Consider the following 27,685-nt stretch of genomic DNA (forward strand, 5'->3'; position numbering starts at 1 on the left):
AAAGAAGAAAGAGGCGGGATCAAGGCGGGGCGTATAGAATTGAGAAGGAGCCAGTTCGATTGCAGGAATGGCTGCTGGATGCGGTTTGCTCTCACGACGATCGACGGTACTACTTTCCTACCGGATATTCCCCGGCCAGTCGAGCTCCAGACGACTCAGTATCGAACCTTGGCGGGACATCTTCTACACTGAGCAGCATGTGGAGCTGCGGAGAACGCTGGGAAAGGTGTGCAGGGCAGGGTTCACAGGGGGGGGGTGGTGGGGGCAGGGTTCACAGGGGGGTGGTGGGGGCAGGGTTCACAGGGGGTGGTGGGGGCAGGGTTCACGGGGGGTGGTGGGGGCAGGGTTCACAGGGGGTGGTGGGGGCAGGGTTCACAGGGGGTGGTGGGGGCAGGGTTCACAGGGGGGGTGGTGGGGGCAGGGTTCACGGTGGGGGCAGGGTTCACGGTGGGGGCAGGGTTCACGGTGGGGGCAGGGTTCACGGTGGGACGTGCGGTGTGTGTGTGTCTAACAGCTTAGTTCACTAAAGGACGAGTCCAAGCGGCCATGGGGGTTGTCGTCGTCGTCGTCGTCGTCGTCGTCGTCGTCGTCGTCGTCGTCGTCGTCGTCGTCGTCGTCGTCGTCGTCGTCGTCGTCGTCGTCGTCGTCGTCGTCGTCGTCGTCGTCGTCGTCGTCGTCGTCGTCCACCCATGATGTCTGGGAGCGAACTAAGCACAGACAAATCGATAAATGATACAATGCGATGGTGCAGCGCAGTTTTGTAGTTTGTTTTTAATAATCGATTAAAATGTGCTTGAGTACTTGGATGTGCAAGGAGCGGAGTCACTTGGGAAGAGGGAGAATAAATTGGGCGAAGGTGTTTACGAGAGACAGGACGTTGGGTGAAGGTGTTGAATGGAGACAGGACGTTGGGTGAAGGTGTTTACGAGAGACAGGACGTTGGGTGAAGGTGTTGAATGGAGACAGGACGTTGGGCGAAGGTGTTGAATGGAGACAGGACGTTGGGTGAAGGTGTTGAATGGAGACAGGACGTTGGGCGAAGGTGTTGAATGGAGACAGGACGTTGGGCGAAGGTGTTGAATAGTTTGTGGGTTCTGAGGAGGGAGTTGGTTTGATATCGATGGTTTGTAGGAATATTTAAAGAAACGATTCATGAGAGATTTTCAATAAAGTACCAAGGTCACAACCCACCGATAGACTTGTACGAGTTCTTACATTTTCGGACAAACACCAATGTAAGGTGTCTCACCATCCAATGTAGGCAGGGAGGGAGAGGTAGGAGGATTCTGGCAAAATCGATAAAAATGAAGGGGAGGGTTATTGAAGGGGTGAGGACAATAAAATGGGAGGTGAAGGGATGTCAGAATTTCCACTATTTTGCACATGTAGTAAATGGTCCCGAAATGATCAAAACTATTAAAAGCAGCACCCATCGCAGAGTAAGTTCACCACCAAATTGATCTTCCGAGTGTAATACAGGGAATGTGTTTTTCAGCTCATCGAGAAAGAAATCAACCCAAATGTGGATAAATGGGAACAGGAAGGTCAGTTTCCAGCTCACCACGTCTTCAAGATCCTTGGCCAGGCTGGATTCCTTGGGGTGAACAAGCCCACAGGTGAGGATGATTTGGCGGATATGATAGATATGTGTATGTATGTATATGTACGAGCGGTTCCTTATTAATAGGAGGCGGACACGTTCATCCTCGGAGATTTTTTACACGTGCTCGAAGGGCATGGGGTGCAATGGTGGAGGGGCGGAGCACGGGGAATGAAATGGATGCACAGGGGGTTGATACTCGAACCCCACCATAAATACACAGCTTCAGCTTCTTAAAAGGAACACATTCAATGAAAATAAGCAAATATTTACAAATGACAGTAATTCAAAAGGTAATGATAATAATGAACTAAATAAATCCTAAAGTTGAGGTGCCTCTTCACATGAACTTAAATACAGACAAAGGGAAAACAAAATAAAAAGAAAATCCTTCCTTTCAACTATTCTTGTACTTAACTTGGCCCAGAGCTGGTCGTGTGGAATTTGGAATGGAGGCTTTTCCACCAGCACTTGCAGACGCACACAAATGGTGCCTTCACTTCTCTCTAAGCAGGACAAACGCCAGCCAGGCACTCGGCGAGCGACACTCAACACCAAGGCTCGGAAGTGTAGCTACTTCGTGTATCAATCGGCCTCACCGACCCAACCAAGAGCCAAAGGCCAGCATCTTCCTTCACTACTCGAGCCAAATCGCCTCAACATGAATACAAGGTTCGTCTTCCTCTGCGTCCACTCACCCTCCGCTCTTGCCTCTCCAAAATCCGCAACCTCTTCCTCTTTAATCATGGCTCTCCAAAATGCACCAGCCAATCTTCCTCTCCATCACGCCAATATATCCACCGCCTCCTGGGTGCAGCCCACCTGCGTGAAACCCAGGAAGCCTCCGCACGCACGGCCAGCCCGGCAGGCCTCTAACGTCACACCCATCAATCATCACTTGGGGGCTTCACTTCACATGTTGTCACCATTTGAAGGCAGGGTTTTCCACCCACTTGTGGTTTTAGGGACCTGTTGCCCATCGGGAAAAAATCACAGAGGGGTGATTACATACTGGGTAAACTTATTATTAAACTCTAGCTAATTAAGACAACACCACCCCCTCATGTGGTGACACGTAACACTTAAGCTCACAGGTTCCCTACTTAATTTCATAGATGCCTCCTACACATCGATGGACGAAGCAATTCCACACAATGCTATATTCCCCGTTCATTCAATTCTTCGATTTACCCGCAAAACAGTAACATGTGTATATATATATATATATATATATATATATATATATATATATATATATATATATATATATATATATATATATATATATATATATATATATATATATATATATATATATATATATATATATATATATATATATATATATATATATAATGTGTGTATAGTGTTACGGTTCTACAAAAGTGCATGCCTCAAAGTTAATGTCACCTAACATACAGTGATCCGCAGGAAGTTAACCAACGAGACATGAGGGGAGGACTAACGGGATGAAGTGCGTTGTGTGGGTCTCGTAGTTAGGTCGAGTACCTATCTCCAATTCATATTCTGATTCCAACTCTAACCCTTTCCTTTTAAACAATGTACATAAGAAGCATGCAAGCACACACGCCATTCAATAGGTAATTGATAACAGGCACACCATGATGCCTCCCATGGCTCAGATCCACCACACCACTTCACTCTCCACGACACCACCCGTGCATCGTGCACCATAATTTAGTTCAAATATGTGCACCAATTCCCAATTTGCACCTCACCTTGCTTCACACCTTGCTCATGAAACCACCACTTTGACCACAAATGTCTCCTGCACACGGGAAAAATATTCCCGCACCCCCTCTTACCTCTGCATCACTACAATTTTTCACTCTATTTTGAGGAACGCCGCACGACTAGGATCATCCTCGGCACGTTTCTGGTCCTGGAGCCTGGCAGGGCCTGGCTAAGGCCACTGTGGCCCAATAGAGGAACAGGATTCGGGCCACAATGTGTTGCTTTCTGGTCATCACCCCACCCTTCGCCAAGGGTTTAGATAAGGAGTAGCATTGAGCCATGAGAGTTCCGACGTTCCGCCACGCCTGTGCAGTCAGACAGACCAGTGCGGAGCACACATTGCCACGAGCCCCGGAAAAGTAATTAAGCAGGAGATAACGTGCCATATCACGAGGTGGGAATGCTCAGACGGAGCGTCCCATGGAGGTACACGCTACACTGACAGACCTGTACACACAAGGTTAGGGATCTTTCCCCTTGTGCATCTATTCTCATTCTCTCTCTCTCTCTCTCTCTCTCTCTCTCTCTCTCTCTCTCTCTCTCTCTCTCTCTCTCTCTCTCTCTCTCTCTCTCTCTCTCTCTTTCTGTCTGTCTGTCTGTCTGTCTGTCTGTCTGTCTGTCTGTCTGTCTGTCTGTCTGTCTGTCTGTCTGTCTGTCTGTCTGTCTGTCTGTCTGTCTGTCTGTCTGTCTGTCTGTCTGTCTGTCTGTCTGTCTCTCTATCTATCCACCCCTCTATCCTGTCTTCTTTGCATGCACAAAGAACATCATTAATGACTCGCAATCCCATTTTCCTCTGGCACGACACCACACCCATCACTACATCATACCTCTCACTCCCACACCTTAGACACAACCAGTATTCCTCCCACTTACCTCTCCTTCAGCGTTTTAGGTTGCGTTGGTCTTCATCGTTCTGGGAGGGCGACCAGGCCAGGTATTGAGAGTTTGCTTATCCTCATCTGCTTTCTTTCTCTCTGGCTGTCTAATCATGTGTGTGCGCGCGTGATGGCACCTGTTCGAGCATAAATTGAGATTGTAGACGATATAACGGGATAACTCTATTCTGTCTGCTTTTGTAAGATTGCTTGGGTTTTGCTGCATCCCACAAATTCCTTGCTATCCCCTGCTATACATAAAATAAATCCCCATTCACTGTGCCACATACTTTTCCTCACTTGATTGTAAATAAATGCTTTGTATAGAAATGTTCCCAGCTCGTTTTCATGTTTTTCGTGATTGAAACATGTGGAGTGTGACGAGCACCCCCCCGATCTCCATTGGACATAGTCCTACACCAAAGCGTCACCTCCAACCCGAGGCCTCGGCCCACCAACTCTGTCAAACAAAGATTACATGTTTCATTGGTGCAGCATGGCTCACACCCTCGTTTAGCCGGGACATTACCCCCCAACAATCTGATTACGAGCCATTCCGTGATTCGCAGTCCTGCTCGGCTGCATCTGATCTGGTGAAGTGCTCTCGTTTCAGCAAGTGCGTACCGAGGGCGTGCCCCCCGGAAATTAGATCACGTGACCTTGACTTGAATAGTATTTATTCGACGGAGGACCCTTAGTAACGTGGTTGAGTTAATGGTGTTCACGATACATTAGCGACTCGCCGTGTCACAAAGTTATTCGGGTGCGATTCTGGAGAGTCTGGTGGAACCCGATGTAGTTAACACCTCGTGGTCTTCGCCCCCGACTCCGGGTCCATAACAATATATGTATATATAATGTATACATTTTTTATATGTACATACATATATTCAAAGGGCACTCGGTGGTGCGCATACCTCCGCCCCGCGATGCCTGGTCTACGACAACACATGGAGCCAGTACATTTTTGAAATATCATGCAATATATTGTTTTTCACTTTCTCTCAATGGTGAAGAATCACCGTAAAATTCGATTATTCTCGAATCCTGATTTGGATCTTCACCAAAATCAAATCAATTTCTCCTTGCCACGCACCCAACCTGTCCACAAAGTTTCATCCGGATCCGTCTACAACCTTATTAGATCCTGCACACAAACAGGCAGACAGAGAGGGGTGAAAACATGACCTCCTTCACCTTTGGTGGTGGAGGTTTTGTATATATATATATATATATATATATATATATATATATATATATATATATATATATATATATATATTTTTTTTTTTTTAAACAAAATTGTTGCATTTTATTTCTTCCCATTTTTTTTTCCATGAGCCTCGACCTTGTGCAAAAAAAAGCCTCAAACAATTCTAATCCAATTTCTCGTTCGTGAGGCACGATTGCCAGACTAAAATGAATCCACCAAATCCGTGCCAGCACTGGTCTATCAAGACCTGCTGTAATTGGATAATTATTAAATTGTACAATCTGCTGCTGACGTGTGTTTTGATCGTCAAAGCACGTGGCTGGAATGAACATCCTGACGCATCAGACTTGGGCCGCCGTTGTCATGCTAATAGAATATTGCAAGCATTCTTCAAAATGATACAGTATTGGTATCAACCATCCTGGTTCCAGTCGATACCTCGATTGTTTTGTATACCTGCAATTGGTTAAAACTACATTGGACACCAGAACATGGCGTGTGCATTTGTGTACCACAGAGTATGGTGGCTTAGGATTGGATTTCTCCTATAGCATCGCGGTGGCGGAGGAACTGGGAAGGATTCGTTGTGGTGGTGTTCCCATGGCCATCGGTGTTCAAGCCGATATGGCCACCCCTGCCCTCGCAAGGTATCCATGTAGCATTTAACTTATTAAGATGCATGTAATCATTTTGAATACAATGTAGTTGTTATGACTTAAACTTGGATTGCCCCCCAATTTGTTTTGCATCCAAACAATGGCCGTATCTCTCTCGACTGCGGTGACTCTAATGGTTCCAGTTGTTTGAAAGCCGAATTATGTCATAATATGCTTTTGGCAAGGAACTGTGGGAAATAGCATGGGTTCCATTTATTTCAAATGGCAGATGTTGGTTTTGTTTTAAAGAGAGATGCCAATGGTGCTCATTTATCATGTCCGTAAATTGCCAATAACTAGTCAGATGATCTGCAAAGGTAGTTGTGATCTGTGGTGTCTTTGTTCTGAATTTAAAGTACCGAGAAAAATGTGCAATTTGGTTGCCTTACTTTGTTGGCTCGCTGATGTTAAAAGTCCATCGTGTCAATTTCCAGATACTTTGGGATAATATTAATACTCTTGTCAAGTTTATCACAGTGAAGGAGGATAACAGAATATACACGCACACGCACACGCACACGCACACGCACACACGCACCTCCTGACTGTTATGGTGAACATCGCCATGGATTATATCTCACAGAACAACCATCCATCTGCCACTCAGGCGATTGTTCCTGCCAATGAAAACCATTCGACCAGAAGGCACATGATGTTATCGGCGGGTAAATCGAAACACGTGGAGTGTGACGAGCACTCCCCGATCTCCATTGGACATAGTCCTACACCAAAGCGTCACCTCCAACCTCGAGGCCTCGGCCTGCCAACTCTGTCAAACGGACAAAGATTACATGGTCTACATCAGTTATACATCAAACGGAGCCACCTCTCTGGATTTCGGGTTTATTTACCCTCATCAGGACGGCATACCGATAAATGTCATCAATGATATACAGTACGTCCTAGCAGGCCCGTTACTAGGGGGGGCATTTAGGTGCAATGCCCCCCCATTGCACATCTGGTGCCCCCCCTACTTGTACGCCACCCATTTATGCCCTGTTGCACCCTGTGAGCAACTTGGTGTTTAAGGACGAGCGCCCACCGTGAACTCCTTGCTGTTTTCGAGTTCACCTGTGTGAACTAAAACCCTTATTCCAGATGTTGAACGTGGTGAATAATAAGGCCTTCTTGGATAAACTGTTCTATAATAATATCCTTCTTTGAATAACAGTCAAGAGATAAGTGTGCGCTTGCCAGCGCATCTCCAAAAGCAATTGGCAAGACAATACAGTCCAAGCCCACAAGATAAAAGAGAATAACGCAAGCACCAACACCAGCAGCCAAGACACCACACCCGCAAGACCTTGTGTCGAATGTCGATGCTGTGGGTGGTTATATATCGTGGATCATTTAGTTTTAAGGAATAGCCAATCAGCGTCTTCGATATGGAGCCCCGATTAAGCAGGTTACCTGATTGGTTGTAAGTTAGGTGTAAATGTTAAATAGTCATAATATGAATAAGGAAAAGACAAATTTACATAATTTAAGATGAAGTGCACCGCGTGACCTTCACAACCTTCTATCTTACAAAAGTAATTTTCTAATAAAAATTAAAAATGTGTGTTTTCAATCGTGCTTACATTTGAAATTATGCAGATAAAACCTGTTTTTGGTGCAGGCATCATTTAATAAATAAAACCGTCAACCGTCAAATCTGGCGAGTCACGAGATTAGTGTCATGAGGGACGAGTCACGGAGAGCGCTAGCTTGCAGAAGTAGAAAAAGACATGGATATATGAAAAAGGTTGTGGTTGTGGTTGCGGTTGTGATTGTGGTCAGCACCCGCCGTGGTCGGCTGCTTTGTACTTCTGATGTTCAAGTGAAATGTTGTGTTTGGTGCTTTGCATATCCCATATCCAGTGCTTTGTGCATAACCTTACCTCTGTGTAATTGACTGCTTTAAATGCGGACTTTGTGGTATCTTCAGGCTGGTCGTATTTGCTGTTGATAGTTTAACGTGATAATCGCAGGTCATACCCTACTGTATCTTATTTGAAAGTGCACTGATTCCGGTGCCAACCTCCCCCGTTTAGTCATTGTATCTCTGGTATATTAATTTTCTAATGCCAATTCTAGACAACACCTTGTATCAGTGCACCTGAATTGGTGCCAATTGTCTAATCATGGAATATCTGCATTGTGAATGTGCCAGTTTGTTGCGGCTCTCCTGCATTCGAATAATTTTCAGCCAAAAATATCAGAACATATTAAATCTAGCTGAGATCAATTTGGTTAATATGCGACAGCAACCTCAGTATAGATGCGTCAATTCTGCATGAATACAATAGTATACCGGGTTATCAAAAATATTAAATATTATAATTGTGCCCCCCCCCATCCAGTTCATATGCCCCCCTTAATACTGAGCCCTGCCGATGGGCCTGGCTCTCGGTACACCTTGTTCAAACTGTATCACCTTTCCAGATTAGATGCAGCCGAGCGTAACTGCAAAGGACGTATCTGCTAGGAAACAGATCGTTGGGGGATAACGTCCCGGCTGGGCTCTGATCAGGATCATGCTGGACCAATGAAGGAAAAGACAAAAACGAGCTGGGAACATTTCTATACAAAGCACTATTTACAATTAGTGAGGAATGCTAATGCAAACTGGTAATGCAATGCCAACGTTTTATGACGTTGCTTTTTTTTTTCTCTGCATTCAGCTGACCATTTGAGAAATTTCCTCCTCCCCATGGATGCTAACGTGTGGTTGTTTGTCTGTACGCTGTCCTTTAAATGCTGAGCATCAAGCATAGAAGCAGCATGTATCTACCATGTTTCGTCTTTGGTATGACTGCCAGAGTGGGGATTGTACAATCGACCTCCCAAACGCAGAGTGAATGCTTAACTCTGATTACACTTAATCTGAAGTGCGTGTGTGTGCATGCTAATCAGTGTTAGAATTGGTGAGTGTGAGAGTTTTAAATGTTTAGGATTCCAAAAACAGCCATTCTCCTGCTGTCATTATAAATCCCAGTGTCGCAGGGTCTGCAATGACCAGAACCAAGTTTGAACTAATTAATGGGAAGCAAGGATAATAATCAAGCTTAACCATGGGACCTGTCCAAATACCTCGTCTTGTGGTGTACCATGGAATCTTCTACATTTATAATAAACTTGGAGGCAAACATGCAACCACCAAACTATCCTCATCGTCCTTGGTTTGGGGTGCAACACGAGCGATTATGCTGCTATAAGTTTATTCCAAGAAAATGTATTAAAATGGCAAACTTGTTTCACTTTTTCCAAAGCAAGGATGGTTTCTGCACTCGCTGTAAGTATGCTGCTTTTTTATTGTTGCGCGTTTTGCTTTGTAGCGAGCAACACTGGTGGACACGACTCCATTCATGGTGAATGTTCCTGCAGGTTTGGCAGTGATGAACTAAAAAGGAAGTTCTTGGCTCCGACCATTGCTGGTGACAAGGTGGCTTGTTTGGGAGTCAGTGAAGTTGGTGCAGGATCCGATGTCGCCAGTAAGTACGCTTTGCCCTTTTATAGACCAACGCAATTGTGTATCTAGACTAAAAAATGTCAGTGTGTCATTCAGTCTGTCAGTCCGTCCGTCCGTCGTCTCCATAACTCCAAAACGATGAAACCCAGCGGCCTCAAACTTTGCATGCGTACTAAGGGAACTCTAAGGTAGTGCACAAATGAAAAGTGGGTGTTTGGGTTAATTTAAACAGCCTTTTTGAAGACAATTAATGACCTTTAATTATCCTTGGTCACCTCGCTCTCACTCGTGAGGTCTTGACTACCCTCGCTGAAGGAGAGGGTGTTACATTTGGGTCTGTTTGTCTGCACAGAACTTGTGTGTTTTTCTCCACAAACACTTGTCGGATTGAAACAATTTTCATCATGGCAGCAACGACTCGAGTAGAGTTTTATTAACAAATATGACGTCATCGGTCACGTGGTGTGCAGCCATGTTGGAAAACGGTAAAAAGCTTTGGACCTCTGTCATTGTGAAACCGCACCAAGTAAAAAATTGAAACTTGGCACGTGGCATGTACTCCTCATGGGGAATAAGTGTGTTTTTTTTTAATGATGTCATAGGTGCCTTCATTATGACGTCATCATTTCATATGTAGAACGCTACATCTGATGAGTATGAAAAATTTTGAGGGTCATCTAGGGATAAAATGATCCACAGAAAAAAATTGATGATGTCATCAGTTGCATGATTCGGCAGCCAAATTGTTGTTGTTGTTTTTTTTTTTACTTCAAAAGTCTTCCTCTCTGAAGTGGCTCAACTTTTTTTTGAATAAGGCTCACTTGGCTGTGCCTGGATCTTCACTTTGAGCAGTGATCTTCACTAATTTTCAAGGGGGGCCACTTTTGCCGATAAGACATCAGTGTGAGAGCCGCCACATCGCCTGCAGGACTCCGTAATGGCTGCTATTAGACCCCGCCTTCACATGCTCTTCTTCATTGTGGTTAACTGGGCTGCAAGCACAATTGTTTGACTACTGCCACCATATCCTGAGTAGTTATGTTACTTTATGCTTTGTGTTGGAACTCATTTGAAACCATTCCGTCTATTTGATAGCGTTTATGGTGGATTACGATGGGGTGTTTTCACATTTGTGTATTATCGGTCGCACGTCAGGGTCGTACTTTAGGCCATCAGGATCCGCCAGTGGTTTGTGGGCCATGCAATGAAAAACAGGAACTTTGAGGGTAGAGAAGTTGCAGCTGCAATGCAAATCCTATCCAGGTTTCTCCAGATGACTTCATCTTTGTTTTTTTGTTTTGTTTTGCTGGTTCGGGTTCATTCTGATGATTCCAATGCAGGACTGCACCTATTTGGTCTTGCATTTGATTTTAATTAATTTTAATCCCATTCTAAATTCAATTGAAGAATAATATATGTCGTGGGTCAGCGTCAAGTGTGCAATCAAAGTAGGTTGTCTTGGTACCCGGTCGTCACTGCCAGCAGCTATAAAGTGGCAGTTCTAGTTTTGTGTCCAATTGTGTAACACACCAGTACACATGTGCCGCACAAAATACACCCCACAAAACTACACAAGCGCCACACAAAACAAGTACTGGAGAGGGTCTGCAATCTCTGATTGCTCTTTTTCATCATTGTTTTTGGCCTGCCGAGCAATGCCTCGACTTGGAACGGGCCACAACGGTTTGTTAACGATAAAGTTTTTGTTTTTTTTCAGTTTCCTCACTCGTATCATTGAATGCCTTATAATCATACCGTACCTATGAATTGCTGGATACATTGCAATGCCGATAAATGCCCGGAGACACCAGCGTTTGTGGCTTTATTTAATTTTGGCACGTCATAACCTCTCGAATCTCTTATTCTCAGCCGAATTTCAAAATTTAAACTTCTCAATTGACTTCAGCAGCAGTTCCGAGTGCCAAAAAAAAAGTGATCATTTGTTCAATTCAGACATTGCTTTACATGACGTATGTCTCCAGGTACATGGTGTTTATATTACCGATCGGCAATCGCTTGTCAAGCCTGCCATTGCCAAGGCTGAATGCCTAAACTCGGTGTGTGCTTCTAAATCTTGTGTCCCAAACCCGTCGTGTCCCTTTCTGTACCCACCTTATCCAGTCGCACCCAATGTTCCTGGACTCTGTGTCCTTTTCACTCGACAAGGTGGAGAGCTTGCTTCTTAAAAATGGTGTTTTAAACTTAAAAAAACCTCGACTCCTCTGTTTCTGCAACCGGTCCAGACGGCATCAGTCCACTTGTCCTTAAAAACCTGCTCTGCTGCCGTTGCTGACCCTCTCTCTGTTCTATTCACCCTCTCATTTGCTCAAGGTCATCCGCCATCTGCTTGGAAATCAGCAAACATCACCGCTCTGTATAAAAAATGTGCAAAAACATATCCCTGAAATGACAGACCAATCAGTCTTCTCCCAATCATCAGCAAGGTGATGGAATCCATCATCGCTTCAAACATTAAGTCCTTCCTCGTCTCCAATGACTTGATTTCCAATCATTGATTTGGATTCAGACTAGGTCAGTCTACCCTGGATAAGCTGCTTCTGCTCTCCCAAAAATGTATGGAGATCTTCAATTGCAGACATTAAATCAGAGCCATATCGCGTGTTTTCGATATGGTGTGGCACCCTGCCATGCTCACCAAACTCTCTTCCTAAGGTATCTTAGGACATCTCCAGTCCAGGCTGGAGTTCCTCAAGGTAGCGTTCTGGGCCCTGTTCTTTTTCTAGTTTTCTTCAATGATCTTTCTGACTTTCTGGAAAATCCTCTTTATCTCTTTGCTGATGACTCCACCCTCTGTCGTACCATCTGCTATCCCTCAGATTGGCAAGCAGGGGTCTCTTCACTCTCTGCAGATGTTGATAAAATCACAAGCTGGTCCAAAATGTGGAACATGTCTTTCAATCTTGACAAATCTCACATTCTCAAAAAGGATTGTCGAGAAAACTCTACCATCTCCTTTCTGAACAATCCTCTTGAAGTCCTTTCATTCAACCTTCTGGGTCTCACAATGTCATGATCTTTCCTGGAAAAGCCACATTTCCAAGCTGGCCTCCAAAGCCGGTCGCCAACTGGGCGCACTCCATCATGCAAAGGCCTTCCTTGACACACCTGAGCTCCTGACCACATAAAAAGCTTTAGACCACAGCCTGATTGAGTACTGCTTTCCGCTCTGGGCTGGTTATCCCACCTCTCCCATTTCTCGGCTTCACGCTGTGGAAACCAAGGTATTTAAGATCATATGTATCTCCCATGATGAGGCTCTCTTTGGGTCTCTCACTCTCTCACTGCAGGCAGGTCGGTGGTCTTTCTGTCTTCTACCGTCTCCTCATCGGCCTTCCCCCCCCACCCCCCCGCTCTGTTTGACATAAATGTTCCCCCATATTTCCGCAGGGTGCTCAAGGTCTGTCAGCAACCCCCTTCTGGTAAAACTACCAAAATCAAGAATCACTGCTCACCTTCACTCTTGCATTCCTCTGTTTTTCCCCACTTTTGGAACAAACTCCCACACCCTCTTCAATCCCACTCTTCCCTCCAGTTCTTCAAAACAGTTGTTCACCACCTTCTCATCTTTTCTATGATCTTTTCTACCCCCGTTAATCCACCCCAAACCCAACTCTTTCAAATTCCCTGCCTTTTTTCCTGAAAGTCCCTGTCGTGTAAGGACCTGAAAGTCCATGTAATGTCCATCTTGTGTACCCCGCCCCATCCCTCTCCCTTCCACAGATCTCCTAATATCTCTGTTCCCCACTGTTTTGTGCTGCCCTCTCCCATCCCTCTTGTCTCCTGCTCTCCTTGTTGTCCATTTTGTGTGTTGGCTCTCATACGAGCCTCGACAATGTTTTCCCCCCTCCCCCCCCCCAAAAAAAAATGCAAAGTGAAAACTATAAATATATTGTTGCTACAATGGAAGTGTCCAGCAGACACGGTGGTCTCTCTTGTGAGTGCAGCCTTCTGGCTGCTGGTTGCCTCATTAGTTTGGGATGTGGCTATGCTGTTGATGCAGTGTCCCTATTACCAGTACACTGGTACTGATTTTTCCGACCTCGGAAGGATGACAGACCCAGTGGTGTGACGATTAGAGCATCTGCTCTGAGTTGGGGAGGTTGGTGGTTCGAACCTTGGCCGAATCATATCAAATACTTAAAAATGGTATGTGCTGCTTCCTTGCTTGACACTCAGCATTTATAAAGGATACAGCATGGACAAACAGCTGCAGATTGGCAACCATTAGGCATATTTGATGGGCTTAATGGCCTCCTCCTTCGTTGACATTCCTTGGAAGGAAACTTGTTATTATAACCTGGCACTAACAACGTGATTTAAGCTATTTATAGGGGTTTAGTTTTATGAATTTAATATCATGATTATGCTTCATTTTGACCATAATGGTTGTGATCCAAGATGGCGGATTGTACTGCAGGCATCAAAACCAAAGCAAAAAAGCATGGCAATGAGTACGTCATAAATGGTGGAAAAATGTGGATCACTTCTGGCTGCCAAGCTGACTGGATGTGCCTTCTTGCCAACACGAGTGACGGTCCAGCACACAAGAACAAATCCCTTTTTTGTCTGCCCATGGATCTACCTGGTGACTTGTCAGTGTTGCATGTATTTGGAATTTTCGGTTAACATTGTAACATTAAAATGCACGACAAAAATAATTTTATTCATTCTCTGTGATGGATGTGAAAATGGCTGCAAGACACAGTTTCCTGATTTAATTGCCCTCCGTGGTTGCTTCGTGTGTGCAAAGGAGTTCATGTTGCCAAGAAACTGGAGAAGTTGGGAATGTACAGCTCAGACACAGCTCAGATATATTTTGAGGATGTGCGATTGCCTGAGAGTCACCTAATCGGGGAGGAGGGAATGGGGTTCACCTACCAGATGCTGCAGTTTCAGAATGAGCGCCTGTGGGGTGTTGCCGGCTGTGAGTTGCCTTGGATTATGGATGACTCGTACTGGAAAAACTAAACCCTCTTTTGATTCCAATACCTCCGTACTGTGACTGCATGAACATTTTACACAAAATCAAATTGAACTAAATGGTGAACATACAATTGTGCACTGAAGTACAACAGTTACTGACATGTCTGTGGAACAGCTCTCTTGGCAATGGAAACGGCCATTCAGGAAACTATCGAGTATACGAGGAATCGAATCGTCTTTGAACAGCCAGTTCTCAACAACCAGGTCGTCCATTTCCGCCTTGCTGAGCTTCAGACTGAGGTCGAGTTGTTGCGTTCTCTCCTTTACCGCAGCACCGGTACGTTTCATATTCCGAATGACCAGAAGCTAGTGTAACAATTCAAACTTTTTCTTGTTGTTGAAAGTGCAGCTTTCAAGTTATGATACATTGTTTTTCACGATGATGCACGTTTTCCTTTTTGTTTTATTCAAAAATCGATAAATTTCAAATGAAAAGTGTAAAAATAATCACAAAAATTAATAACAACAAAATGATGATGTGTTTTTATTGTTAATTCATGAGATGGTATAAATATTGTTTCATTTGTTTAAAAAAACAAAACAAGTGTTGACTTTCTGAACCAAGATGAGTTGATAATGTTTATCTTTTTTGAGCGTCCGTTATTCTCGGCCACACTTGATGTGTATCCCACGTTGTCGAAGTGTTTTTTTGTAGAGTGTCACTTTTTATTATTTGTACACTTTTGTGTTTCTCCATCAACAGCACTTTATGTAGAAGGGAATGATGTGACTCGTTTGGCATCCATGGCCAAGTTGAAGGCTGGTCGCCTTTCTCGAGAAATCTCTGACGCTTGCCTGCAGTTCTGGGGTGGAATGGGTTTCACCAACGAGGTGTTTGTGAGTCGTCAGTACAGGTGCGTCAACTATTCCATGCACAGCTCTCAGCTTGTGTTGATAATACTGTCTACTCTCTTTACAACAAAGTCTTTGAGAGGAGTTAAAAAAAGATTAACATAACAGGTTCATCATTGTTTCAGGTGGAAAGTTTGTGGTTTTTTTTTTTTGGGGGGGGGGGTTTCCTCTTATCAAACCTCATCGAAAATACCGTTGTCAACATTCTACTGTATATAATTTTAGTGTAAATTGTGTTTAATAATAACAGCGGCAATATAATCTTTAAGGTTGAAATATATATATTTTTTTACATAATCATAATTGGAGGCCCATGCTGTACACAGAGCTGTGGGTTGTATCGTGACTAGTCGAGAAGCATTTCTATACTAGAACCAATCCTGGACGGGTCACCACTTCGACGCCGGGTACCTGACGAAAGGTTTAGGAATCTGTAATGTGTTGACGGTGCCGGCGATAACTAACCTCTTGTTTATGAAAAGCACCGTGGGATCTTTAAAGTCTACTCACAATCTGTGCTGGTTGAACTTCCTTCTTGTGGCTGCTGCACACTTTGTTGACTCCCCTTGCCTATGAAAAACCAACATGACTGGGCAGTTTATAGTTGAGCCGAGATTCACATCCAGGCTAGACAATAGAGGCAAGTGCACACACCTCTCTTGGCTATCTCATCAGGCCGACTTGTGAGCATACAACAAGGTGGGAGCTCCGATCTATCGGTTTGCTGGTGAGAGTATTTGTGGTTAAAACATGCTTTTATGCACTTTGTTCAGCCAAATTTTAATTATTTAACCTGTAAGAATTGATAATTTTGATAAGTCGATTCACCAGAAGCTCAAATTACTCATGGCCATGCTTCTTCTGATATTTATTTATTTTATACAAAATCAAGGCTCATTAAAGAGCGAAATGATGGATGGTGAAAAGGTACATACTGACAGTGGATCAGTGGGGAAACAATTGGATACAATATAAGCACGGGAAAGAACAAATAGGAAAAGAGGGGTGGTGGAAGCGCACTAACCTGCAAGTAAGAGGGTTATGTTGGTTTGGATTAATGGGGAAAGAATAGATTGCAGGTACTTGGAGAGTATGACTTTATCTACTGCGTGAGTACACCGATTGCTTGAAGTCCTGTAAGGAAGTCGATGAACCATCTGTGGAAGAATTTCCACAATTGAGAGAAATGGATTTCAGTGTGTCGAAAGCTGGGATTTTTGTGGTTTAGCGTGAGGGAGTTACTGGAAGAATATGTGCATCTTGTAGGAGCTGGGGTGAGGTCTGCAGTCTGAGAGCAGAGGGAGGGAGACTCGTGGACAGGAGGTGGAAACCAGAGGCCACCAACATCTCTGTGAGATGAGCAGGCCTTGTGCTTTGGCCTCATCATGGGAGATTCCAATAATATTGAGAGCATTAGATGGCACATAATCCAGTGGAAGCAGATGTCTTGCTGGGACATCAGTCCATATGGGAGAGCAGTACTCCATTCAGCTATGGAGGCCTTGTGGGCTGTGAATATTTCTGATTTTTCAAGGAATAATTTGGAAATATGGAGGATACCCAGTTTGCGGCTGGCTTTAAAAGTTAGCTTTTCGATATGGTCCACCCAGAAAAGGTAATGCCTCATGGTGAGGCTGAGAAGTTTAAAAGACAACCTCTTCCAGTGGCTGACACTTTTGTGTGGCCTGATTCTCCAACAATGATCTGCAAGGACCACTTGTTGTGTTTCGCCGTTCATCAACTTTGCGGCAGGTGGGTCAGAATAATCCACAGGGGCTGGAAGATTGTCTACCCTGATGATTGCTCCGTTCTTCAAAGTTCACGCCGAGGGCCATTTTTGTGTGGCCCTGTTCTTCAACATTGGTGCCAAGGACCACTTGTTGTGGTCCAGTTCATCAGTATTTTGGAAAGTAGGGTAGAGTAATCCCCATGGGCTGAAGAGTAGTTTACCCTGATGATGGTCCAGCGATGATGCCCTCCAGGCGAAAGAAGATCTTTCAATATGGGCCACGTGGGCAGGCCCAGATTTAGACATGTGGTGGCCCCTGGGCAGCCTTCAGTAGTGGAGACCCACCTACCTGAGAATACTAAAAAGGTGATGAGACATATTTACAGTCATCCCTAAAGTATATTTTTTTTCAAGAACAAAGAATCTGAATAAAAATGTACATCTATAAACATCATATCAATCTATATACGTACATCTCAGTCTCGCATAAGATATCTGTTCACATTAGATACAAGTGAGCACGCGTGACTCGCATGCCTGTCCACTATTTCTTGCCATGATGTGAGCTGAATATACCTCAACAGTTTTGTAGAGCAAACGGCGAAACCGGGTTAACCAAATGTAAGCTAACTATTAAAGTAACCTTAAAAATGCAAGGACCATAAATGTAACCTGAAAATTTTGAGGATAATAGTAAAGAGACGTGCAAAGTCCCATACTCCCATAGAAGTCAACTGACTTCTATATAAAATAGAGAAAGAGATAAGATGAATATCTTGTATCTATTCCACCAACTACCATTCAGGCACTCACAAATGCATTTTTCCTTACAATTTTTTTTTTTTTCATGAAATATGTGGAGGCCCCTCGGCAACTGCCCAGCTTGCCCATGCCTAAATCCGGCCCTGCACGTGGGTCATTAAGACTGCTACTGACAAATGGCCACGTGGTCCCACCTGCATTTTTTTTTCCCCATAACTTCCCCCTAAAGGCCCTGTCACACCTTGACGATTTAGCCAGCATATGCTGACATATGAAAATTTTTTCTAAAATGCTGGCACACGTCGAAAACGTTATGGGTAAGTTTTGTATACGTTAAGAGCACGCTGGCATACGTTGTAGTACGCCGAGCTCGTCGACAAATTTTAACATGCTTGAAATTTTCGACTTATTCCAGCTTATGACTCACATTCTGCATATGCTGGCCATAAGTTGTAGGCACGTTATGCGATCGTTGACACACGTTACTTGTAAGTTACTCATAAGTCAAAACGCGTCGAGGTAATGTTTAGCGTACCCGAAACTTATTTCTAACCTATGAGTAACGCGTTGTAGGCACGTTACGCGTTTGTTGACACACGTCGATGCACGTTACCTGTAAGTTACTCACAAGTCGAAACACGTCGAGGTAATGCTTAGCGGCAGTGTTCCAGACTGCCTGGATTTTATTTTTCTTCGGTATGATGGTGATGTTGACACTTCGATTTCCAGTGTGGTTATAATATAATGAATAGGCTGCCGCTCACCGATTTAAATCATAACCGCACTAGAAATCGAAGTGTCACCATCACCGTCGTGCTGAAAAAAACAAAAAAAAACAGGGAGTCTGGAACACTGATGCAAAACATCACCCTGACGTGTTTCGACTTATGAGTAACTTACAAGTGACGTGTGTCAATGATCGCGTAACGTGCCAACAACTTATGGCCAGGGTATGCAAAACGTGTCGTACGCTGGTGTACGTTGAAAAATTTTCAACATGCTGAAAATTTGTCGACGTACTTGGCATACTATGACGTATGTCAGCGTGCTCTTAATGTATTCGGCAAATTTTTCATACGCTGGCTAAAACGTCAAGGTCTGACACTGGCTTGACACTTTGTCTCGTGCGGTTCTGATTTCAATCGTCGAGCCGCAGCCTTTTAATAGGCTACGCCACGTGATCGTCGGCGATATGCTGCCGCGTGCTATGCATATGTTAGACTATCGTTGGGCATAGGTTGTGAACGCCGACATGCTCAGCATTCTTTGATATACGTTATCAATATGTTTTGAAAACGTTCTGTGTACGTTACTAATATGTTATGCATACGTCCAACTCGTTATGAATACGTCCAAAACTGGAAGAAAACATCAATAGTTCAGCGTACGCCAGCGTTTTACATATATTTTGATACCTTGCCATATGCTGGCTAAAACGTCAAGGTGTGACAGGGCCTTAAGCACTGTCTTCAGCAGTGAAAGACCATTTGATGGCCACTTGTTGCCCAGTTGATGGCTGAAGAGCGTTTTCATATTTTCATTTCCGCACCAGGGACTGAACCAGTGCGAAATTTGTCAAGAATTGTTGTAAAAATGTTTAAGTCCACCTGGATGTGTTTCGGTATAGAATTGCATTTAGAACTGTCTCACTTGAATGTGTGAGAGTAAAAGAATCCAATGCATTGGTTTTCATTATTTTCAAAGGCAGGACATGTATGCATTGTCGCACTCAGGGGATAGGCAAGGTAAATCATGTTAGAGGGAATCACACCTAATATGTGCACAAGCATTGGCAGACTTGGGACAAGTCTAGTAAGGGGAGGGGGTAATGTTTTGTTTTTGGAAACCTACCGTAGGGGGAGAGCACACATGGACACGTCGGTGACCCGAGGATCAGTTATTTCATTAATCTTTGTGTGGATAGTCCTTGGTCCCTTGTCGAAGAGTGATTCAGGGGGTGGGGAGGGGCAGGAGGGGGGGGGAGGGCATGCGTTGGCTTGGCTGTATTTTTTTCCCCCCAGTGACATGTCTCACCCACTCCTCTCCCCCCCCTCCCTCTGTTACCTTCAATCTTTCCTTCTTTCCACCATCATTCCATTCAATTCCTCTTATTTTCAATCATTCCTCTTTCCCCATTGGTCCGTTACCCCTCCCCCCTTGCCTTTCGAAATCCAGCAATTACCTCCCCTTCACCAAACATCCTTTCAACAATCCCTCCTTCACCCCCATCAGTCTTACCTTCAACTCTGCAGCTGTTCGGTCGTCCCTCAGTCCAGCGGAATTCCTCTCCGTTTTCCCTCCATTCACGCAATGCTAAATTGGGCACTTCCGATCCATCTGTGGTCATTAATCCATCAGACCGATGAGATTACTATGTCCATTCTCACATGCATGTTCATGACGCTTGGTGTTCATGGCCTGTGAGGTGCGGCGCTTCTCGCAGGCAGAAGTACAGTGCATAACTGCACTAAAGGACATTTTGTGCATGCAGGGAGGGGCTGAGGACTCTCGTCATGGCCTTGGGTATGTGAAGGGAGGGGCGGGGGCTGCATTGAAAGTTCCCTCAGAACAACGTGGCATTTTCCACAAGCAATGTCGTGGACCCACCCTCATCAGCTACGGACCAATGAAAGAGAAAGAAGACTCATGAGAAGGATAAAAAAGAGTGATGAGAGGAAGAAGAAAAGGCAGACAGACGGTTATGGGAGAGCCTTGCACAAGCCAGGATGAAAAGAGCTCGGAGATGCAGAAGGCTCAAGGGAGAAAATGAAAGCTTATGAGAGAAAGAAAAAGCTCAAGAGAAGGAAAAGAGTTCATGAGAGACAGAAGACTGAGAAGGCTCGTGAGGGTAAAGAAAGGAAGGTTTCACGAGCAGTTGGTGTTGAGCGTCTGTGGAAAAAAAGAACACTCCTTCCACGAGCGTCATCCTGCAGTCTCGATCCTGTTGGCCCCGAAGGACGAGGAGGGTGAATGTCAGCACCTCATTGATGGGGGCCTGAGGATGAAGAATCTGAGCTGGAGGAGAGCGAGTCGCATATGTAGCTCGTATATTTGGGACGCCAGAGAGGACTTGCCTACTGCGTCTGGGCACCTCGGGAATGCGGCTACGTGTCCCATTGCACCACAGCGCCACTACCTTTCTTCCCCATCCATTTTCCTCTGCATTGTCTTGTATATTTGGGCTGTGTAAGGTGAGGGAAAAAAAGAAAAGACTGCTTTTCTTTTCTCCATTCTTTACTTTTATTTTATTTTCAAGTTCTTCTTGTTTTATTATTCTCCCCTGAGTGAATCTTTTGTGAACAAAAGGCCATGTCTTTTGTGTCAGTAAGATTGCATTCGAAGAATACGATGGTTAAATCTGTTCTGATGTGCCTTTGTACTTTCTTGCTTTTAAATGATTACTTGCTTGTGTATTTGTAATAAATAATTGTTTGTTGTAATTTCCAATCTGTCTCAGTTGTCTTTTTCTTTGTTGGTCCATCACAGTGCACAGGTATAGACAGACGGGAAGTGGTTAGTTAGCTTGTTAATTTTGTCTTGCTAGTTAGCGTGCACTCACTGTAATGCTCAGCAGTAAACTGTGTGTTAAGGGCACGTGACCCTAATTGACCGGCCGTCCACATTTAATGTATCACTCCAAGTAGTGTAACCCTGCCCAGATTGGCCGTGCCAATCAGCGTTCTTGGTTGCCTAGCAACCTGCCAGTGCGCGGAGTTATCTGTGCCCAGCGGCTCAGGACTGGTCGTTTGAGAGGGACCCGAGCGCTTCCCCTCGTGGCGAGCCTCGAATCCCGGATCCGTAACAATACTTTTGCAACCAGTAAATTTTGATTAGTCTGTTTTTTGCAGGTATTCCTGACATGTAACCTCATTCAACAATAACAATGTTTAGTTTGATCTCTTCAGTTATGAATTAAAAAGTTCATTTGGAAATATTTTTTTTGCTTAATTTGGAAATCATCCAAACCAGCCGAGGACCCGTCACAGACGGATTCCGTTCATTCAACCGCCCTAACCAGCTCACCCACACTCGAGGGACAGGGCGTGCTTGCCCCCTCCTACTCATCCCCCACCCCTGCCGCATTCCCCCCCGCCTTCAATTTGCTTACCCCCGCCCAAAAATTTAATTACCCAGCCCCGCCACCGCCTCTTCACTCCCCGTCCCCCGTCTCTTGATTCCCCGCCCCACTTGCCCCTGGGCGTCCACCCCCTCACACTCGACCCCGCCCACTCATCCCCCGCTGCATTTCCCCCTCCCCCATCTCCCGCTTTCAATTTGCTTACCCCCACCCAAAAATTTGCTTACCTTGCCCCCGTCTCTTCATCCCCCGCCCCCGCCTCTTCACTCCTCGCCCCGTCTCTTCATCCCCCACCCCCGCCCCTTCACTCCTCGTCCTCGTCTCAACGAAAAGTGTTTGTTCTGCTTCAGAGTTGAAAGTTGACTATTGCCACTATGTGCGATGCACTCTTACAGGTACGAAGTCTTTCAGTCCAGGTCACAGTACCGAGAAAAATGTGACGCGACCGCGAGGAGGAGCACAAAATTGGTCCTTCATTATTAATATATATATATATATATATATATATATATATATATATATATATATATATATATATATATATATATATATATATATATATATATATATATAGATATATATATATAGATAGAAGATACAATGTTTCTTGTTACATTTTTTTTTGTGTGAAATTCACATTCTGAGGTAGTCGGCATGTGCAGAAGAGGGTTTTACATTGCAGACGCTATTTTCGAGGAGTGGAATTACACCTCTCAGCGGTAACAGTCTGTCGATGACGGACGTAGTGACATCAGCGAATGACCGATGATGTCATGATGTCCTGACGCCTCTCAGCGGTGACGTCACACGTCGCCATGTAAACGAATGTAAAACGAAAAGTGTTTATTCTGCTTCAGAGTTGAAGTTTGACTATTGCCACAATGTGCGATGCACTCTTACAGGTACCATGTTTCTTTCAGTCCAGGTCACACTACCGAGTAAGACGTGACGCGACCGCCAGGAGGAGCACAAAATTGGTCCTTCAGTATTGATATATAGATGTGGCATTATTGGTAGGGGGTGAATACTTTTGCAGGCCACTGGATGTTAACTTGATGATCTTTCTGGAGCAACAAGGTGATAATATGAGATTTGTCAGGATTGGAGGACATGTTCCATTTCTCAGTCCAGCATCTAATCGATTTCAGATCGACAGAGTGAGGCTGCTGTTGTCTTTTGTTGTCTTGCAATTTATTTTTCTTAATTTTTTTTTTTCCTGCAGGGATTCGAGGTTGATGTCCATTGGAGGAGGTGCTGATGAGGTTATGCTTTCTATTATCTGCAAGTACATGGATATCTTGCCAAAGAGAAAATGAGTTGCCAACATTGTTGAAGTTAATAGATGAATGAGGTGAAGATAGTAATTGATATTTTAGCAGTGCCTTCATTTAACGGAATAATAAAATTGATCAAGTACTGATTAATGTAAATTTTTCTTTAGGAATGTGGATTTTGATGTATTATTGCCATGTAAAATTGCAACAATCATTGAAAAGTTCAGCATACAGTGAAGCTGCTCGTTTTATTAATTAGTATAACGGTTAACTTGTAACCTGTATTAACTTGTGCAATGTCATAAATATTGCCGCATCTACCGACATAGCGGAGATATTCAGATTTGAGAGCCGGCGAGATTGTCCCAAATAGTTGAATTATTGTTCATTTAGAAACCTCTGTTCAGGATTTCATTCAGAAAGTTTGCGCGCAGGTTTATAAACACACAAACATCAGTTTGTATGCAAAACGTCACTTTTCACGTCACGAAAAGTGTCACTTTTCTCAAGTGAATCCCCTGCTACATCATTGTCTCAGCCATGTAGTAAATAATTGACGATGTGCCAACCAAGGTTCTGACATTGATCAAAATCCAAACAAGAATCAGTTGAATGTGGTCCAAATTTGATTTTCTTTAAAGGGTAAGAACAAAGTGAGAGTTGAAAACACCAATACAAAACTGTACTTGACTCCAGTGACACCCCTTCCTTTCCAGGTTATTGTTTTCCACGCTCCCTCTCTCTTTGGTTTTCTGTTTCATCCCTGATTTTACTCCTCCCCTTCTTGCTGTGTTTGAGCTTATATCCAGCTTCATCACCCTGTGTCCTCCTCCCATACCCTGTGGAAATGCAAAACAAGAGTTGAAAAGACCCTTCTCATATATATATATATATATATATATTTTTTTTTTCCCTCTAGACTTTACTTGGTGAGGTATTTTGTAAATCCTCTCGTTAACCTCTGCCATCTTTGAAGATGGATGGAGGTTATTGTTTTCACCCCTTTCTGTTTGTTTGTTTGTGAACAGAATTACGGAAAAACTCCTCAAATGATTTCGACGAAACTTGGTGGGGGGGTTAGGTATGGTCCAAGGATCATGTCATTAAATGTTTGACTTGGTCTCCCCCCCCCCCCAAAAAAAAAATTTAGAGAATTTTTTTTTGCATTTCTGCATGTTTTAAGTGACTTCCAATCCCCCCAAAAAAATTGAGAAAAAAAATTTTGTTTTTTTTCTACATGTTTTAAGTGATTTCCAAACCTCTCCCCCAAAAAATTTAGAGAAAAAAAATTTTTTTTTTTTGCATTTCTACATGTTTTAAGTGATTTCCAACCCCCCCAAAAATAATTGTAAGAGAAAAAAAAATTTTGCAACTTTTTTTTCAACCAAATTTCGATTTCTTTTTTTGCATTTCTACATGTTTTAAGTGATTTCCAACCCCCCCCCCCCCCACAAAAAAAATGTTGGAGAAAAGAACTATAACTGTCAGCACTGTTGACATCATATTTAATGAATAAGATATAAGGTTCACTTGAGTGACCCAGCAGTATTGGCGGCGGAGGTTTTGCACTCTCCCGAGTGCTCCCCCTCTGGTTAAATAATGTAATCGGTGTGTTTTTTGGAATGATGCACATGCTGGTGTCTCAGACTTTCAAATTAGCTCAGAATGCCTCGTGTCACCTTTAAAAAGCTAAGGGTGCATGAGTTTCACATGCTGAATGATTATTGCACGTGGCAATTACATGACGTGTAAACTTGCAATCAGTTGTTCTGCACATTCCTCTTGCCAAAAAGGCTCTTGGAATGAATGCTGGAATAGTGCTTTAACAATTACATTATCAATTCTACTGTCGTTTTTTTATGATGAAATTATTGTGAGTAATAATAATATCATTTATTTTGTGCTGTAAATGTACATTGGGCTGCTAAGGTATTTTCTTTGGCAAGGAGTACAGTCCTGGATAGGTCATCACTCCAATACAGGTCGCCCCAAATGGTTATGACCCCTGTACACAGATACTCATTTCACTGACCTCAGCAAGATGACAGGCTGAGTCAACCCCACCTGTTGTTAATTTAGTGGATGATGATGGCACAAACTCAGGACCCGAAGGTTCCAAGCCAGCCACCTTAACCACTAAGGCTCTACGGTGGACAGTTTTTCAGCTAAATGCATTTTATGTTTTTTTATGCCACCGCTGTGGAAGTCCCCAGAAGGATTATGTTTTCGGGTTGAACATACATCCGTCTGTCAGTGCTAATTTTTTGTTTTCTCTGCAACTGCTTATCTGAAACAAATTGTCACCATTGGTGTGACTGCTCATGTCGAATGTTTTAATGATAATTATGACAACATAAGTCATGTGGTGTGGCGGCCATGTTGGAAAAAAATTGAAAACCTTGGACTGCTGTCTCCCAAACCGCTCCATTGAAAAAAAAATTGAAATTTGGCACATGCCAAGTACTCTCCATGAGAAATAAGTAAATTTTTTTTAATGAGATCATAGGTGGTTATGTTATGACGTCATAATTGCATATGTTGAATGATTTATCTGATCAGTTTGAAAATTTTTGAGGGTCATCTCGGTCGAAATTGCATTTGGAAAAAAAAAAAAAAAAGTTGATGACATCAGTTGTGTGGTTTAGCAGCCATATATTTTTTTTTAACATAGAAGCCTTCAAATGTCTTCTCCGAAACGACTGAATAGATTGAGGCAAATCCTCACACATGTTCCCCAAGTCTTGGGGATATCATGGTGTTCATGAATAATTGATAGGTCATGTGCTCTGGCAGCCATAGTTGATTGAACAAAAATCTTTTTTTTTTAATGTTTCTTGAACTACTTTATGGAACGGACGTGAAACTACACAATTATGATCTAGTAGTTATGGGGATGACGTTTTAAATTTCAAACAGATTGGACGCATGGTCTGGCAGCCAGAATTATTTCATTTTTTTTAAATCTGCATTTAGGGATTTAAATAAAACTTGGTACAAGTATGTGTAATAATGTGGTGAGGCATATTTGCCGATGTCACAATGCCGAAGAGCACCATTCTAGTTTGTATGTCTTTTATGAATCTTGACCTTCAATAAAGATGTTGCAACAAATTTTGTCCTTTCTCTTTTATATGTAATAGAGCATGTTAATGGTATGCCACCAAACTATGAACGAAGGACTTAATGGTGGTTTTAGCAGTAGTTCTCTCGTATTTCTGCAATGGGGGTTCGGGTGAAGGTTAGGTTTATGGTTCAGGTTAGGTTTTGCGTTTGGGTTGGCTCATTTCAAGCATAACCAACAGCTTTATTGAACTTGTTTCATCAATTGTTTCCTTGTATCAATCCATGGAAGAGAGTAATGCCCTCGTTCCATGATCTGAATTCCACATTGACATGCAATTTCATTCATTCTTTGGCAGTGTTTCTTGTTCTTTCCGAAATTCACTCGTTTACACATCCAGTTAATTACCTCCATCCCTGAAGGTGAAGGTTATGTTTTCACCCCTTTCTCTCTGTTTGTTTGTGTACAGGATATCTCAAAAAGTTGTGAATGGATTTCGATGAAATTTTGTGCACAGGTTCAGTGTGTGACAAGGACCAACTGATTAGATTTTGGTGAAGATCTGGATCTGACTACTAGAATTTTTAAAGTGATTCTTCACCATTGAGAGATTGGGCCAAAACGATATATTGCATCATATCTTCAAAAGTTGTGGACGGATTTGGACGAAACTTGGTGGACAGGTTGGGTGTGTGGCAAAGACGAATGTATTTGATTTTGGTGAAGACCTGAATCTGGATCTGGATACGAGAATTATTTATTTATTTTTAATCCAGGAACAGGAATCCTCAAACCCATCCAGGTACAGCTAAGTGAGTGTTATTCACAAAAGAAAAATCCTGGCTGAAGAATTGTGTTGGTCAGCTGGTGGGTCGCCAAGATGGCAGAGCACAGGTACAGTTTTCCAGAGGACCTGGGTTTGATTCCTGGTTGGGGCATGTATTTTTTTCCACATATATTTGTGTGGGCACGTAAACTTATTTACTGGGCACGTATTCACATGTATTTGTCTGGGCACGTAAACTTTCCAATTACACAAGAGTGGAAAGTTATGATTTATGATGTTCTGGATTTCAAATTTTAATGTGATTCTTCACCATTGAGAGATTAGGCCATAAACGATATATAGCATGATATTTCAAAAATTTATTTGGCCTGATATGTTCTTGTGGTGGAGGTATGCTCTATTATATCGAGTGCCCTTCTTGTTATTAATCCATTTGCTTGATCTAATGTATTGTTGAACGGATCTGTTCAATCTCCTCTCAAACTTTTTCTCATAATGTGTAATTGAAAACATTTATATCCATCACATTATTAGCTATTAGTTTTCACCTTTTTATATATTTTTTTGCATGTTGTTTAACCAACAGTG

The 27,685-nt window shown here is 43.3% G+C and overlaps 1 protein-coding gene across 1 annotated transcript; it reads left to right on the forward strand.

The window, feature by feature from the left end:
- On the forward strand, positions 1–26,360 carry LOC147028016 (putative acyl-CoA dehydrogenase 6). Its single transcript, XM_085877943.1, has 9 exons — positions 1–226; positions 1,496–1,616; positions 5,961–6,090; positions 9,466–9,572; positions 13,989–14,156; positions 14,322–14,495; positions 14,670–14,831; positions 15,258–15,408; positions 23,198–26,360. Exons 1-9 carry the CDS (start codon positions 68–70, stop codon positions 23,289–23,291), a joined length of 1,266 nt encoding a protein of 421 aa, XP_085734069.1. The 5' UTR covers positions 1–67; the 3' UTR covers positions 23,292–26,360.
- Positions 26,361–27,685: the final 1,325 nt, after the last annotated feature.

The sequence above is a fragment of the Eptatretus burgeri genome, chromosome 4 (assembly GCF_056783735.1).
Source record: "Eptatretus burgeri isolate ZD-2024b chromosome 4, Ebu_testis_v1, whole genome shotgun sequence".
NCBI classification, from domain to species: domain Eukaryota; kingdom Metazoa; phylum Chordata; class Myxini; order Myxiniformes; family Myxinidae; genus Eptatretus; species Eptatretus burgeri.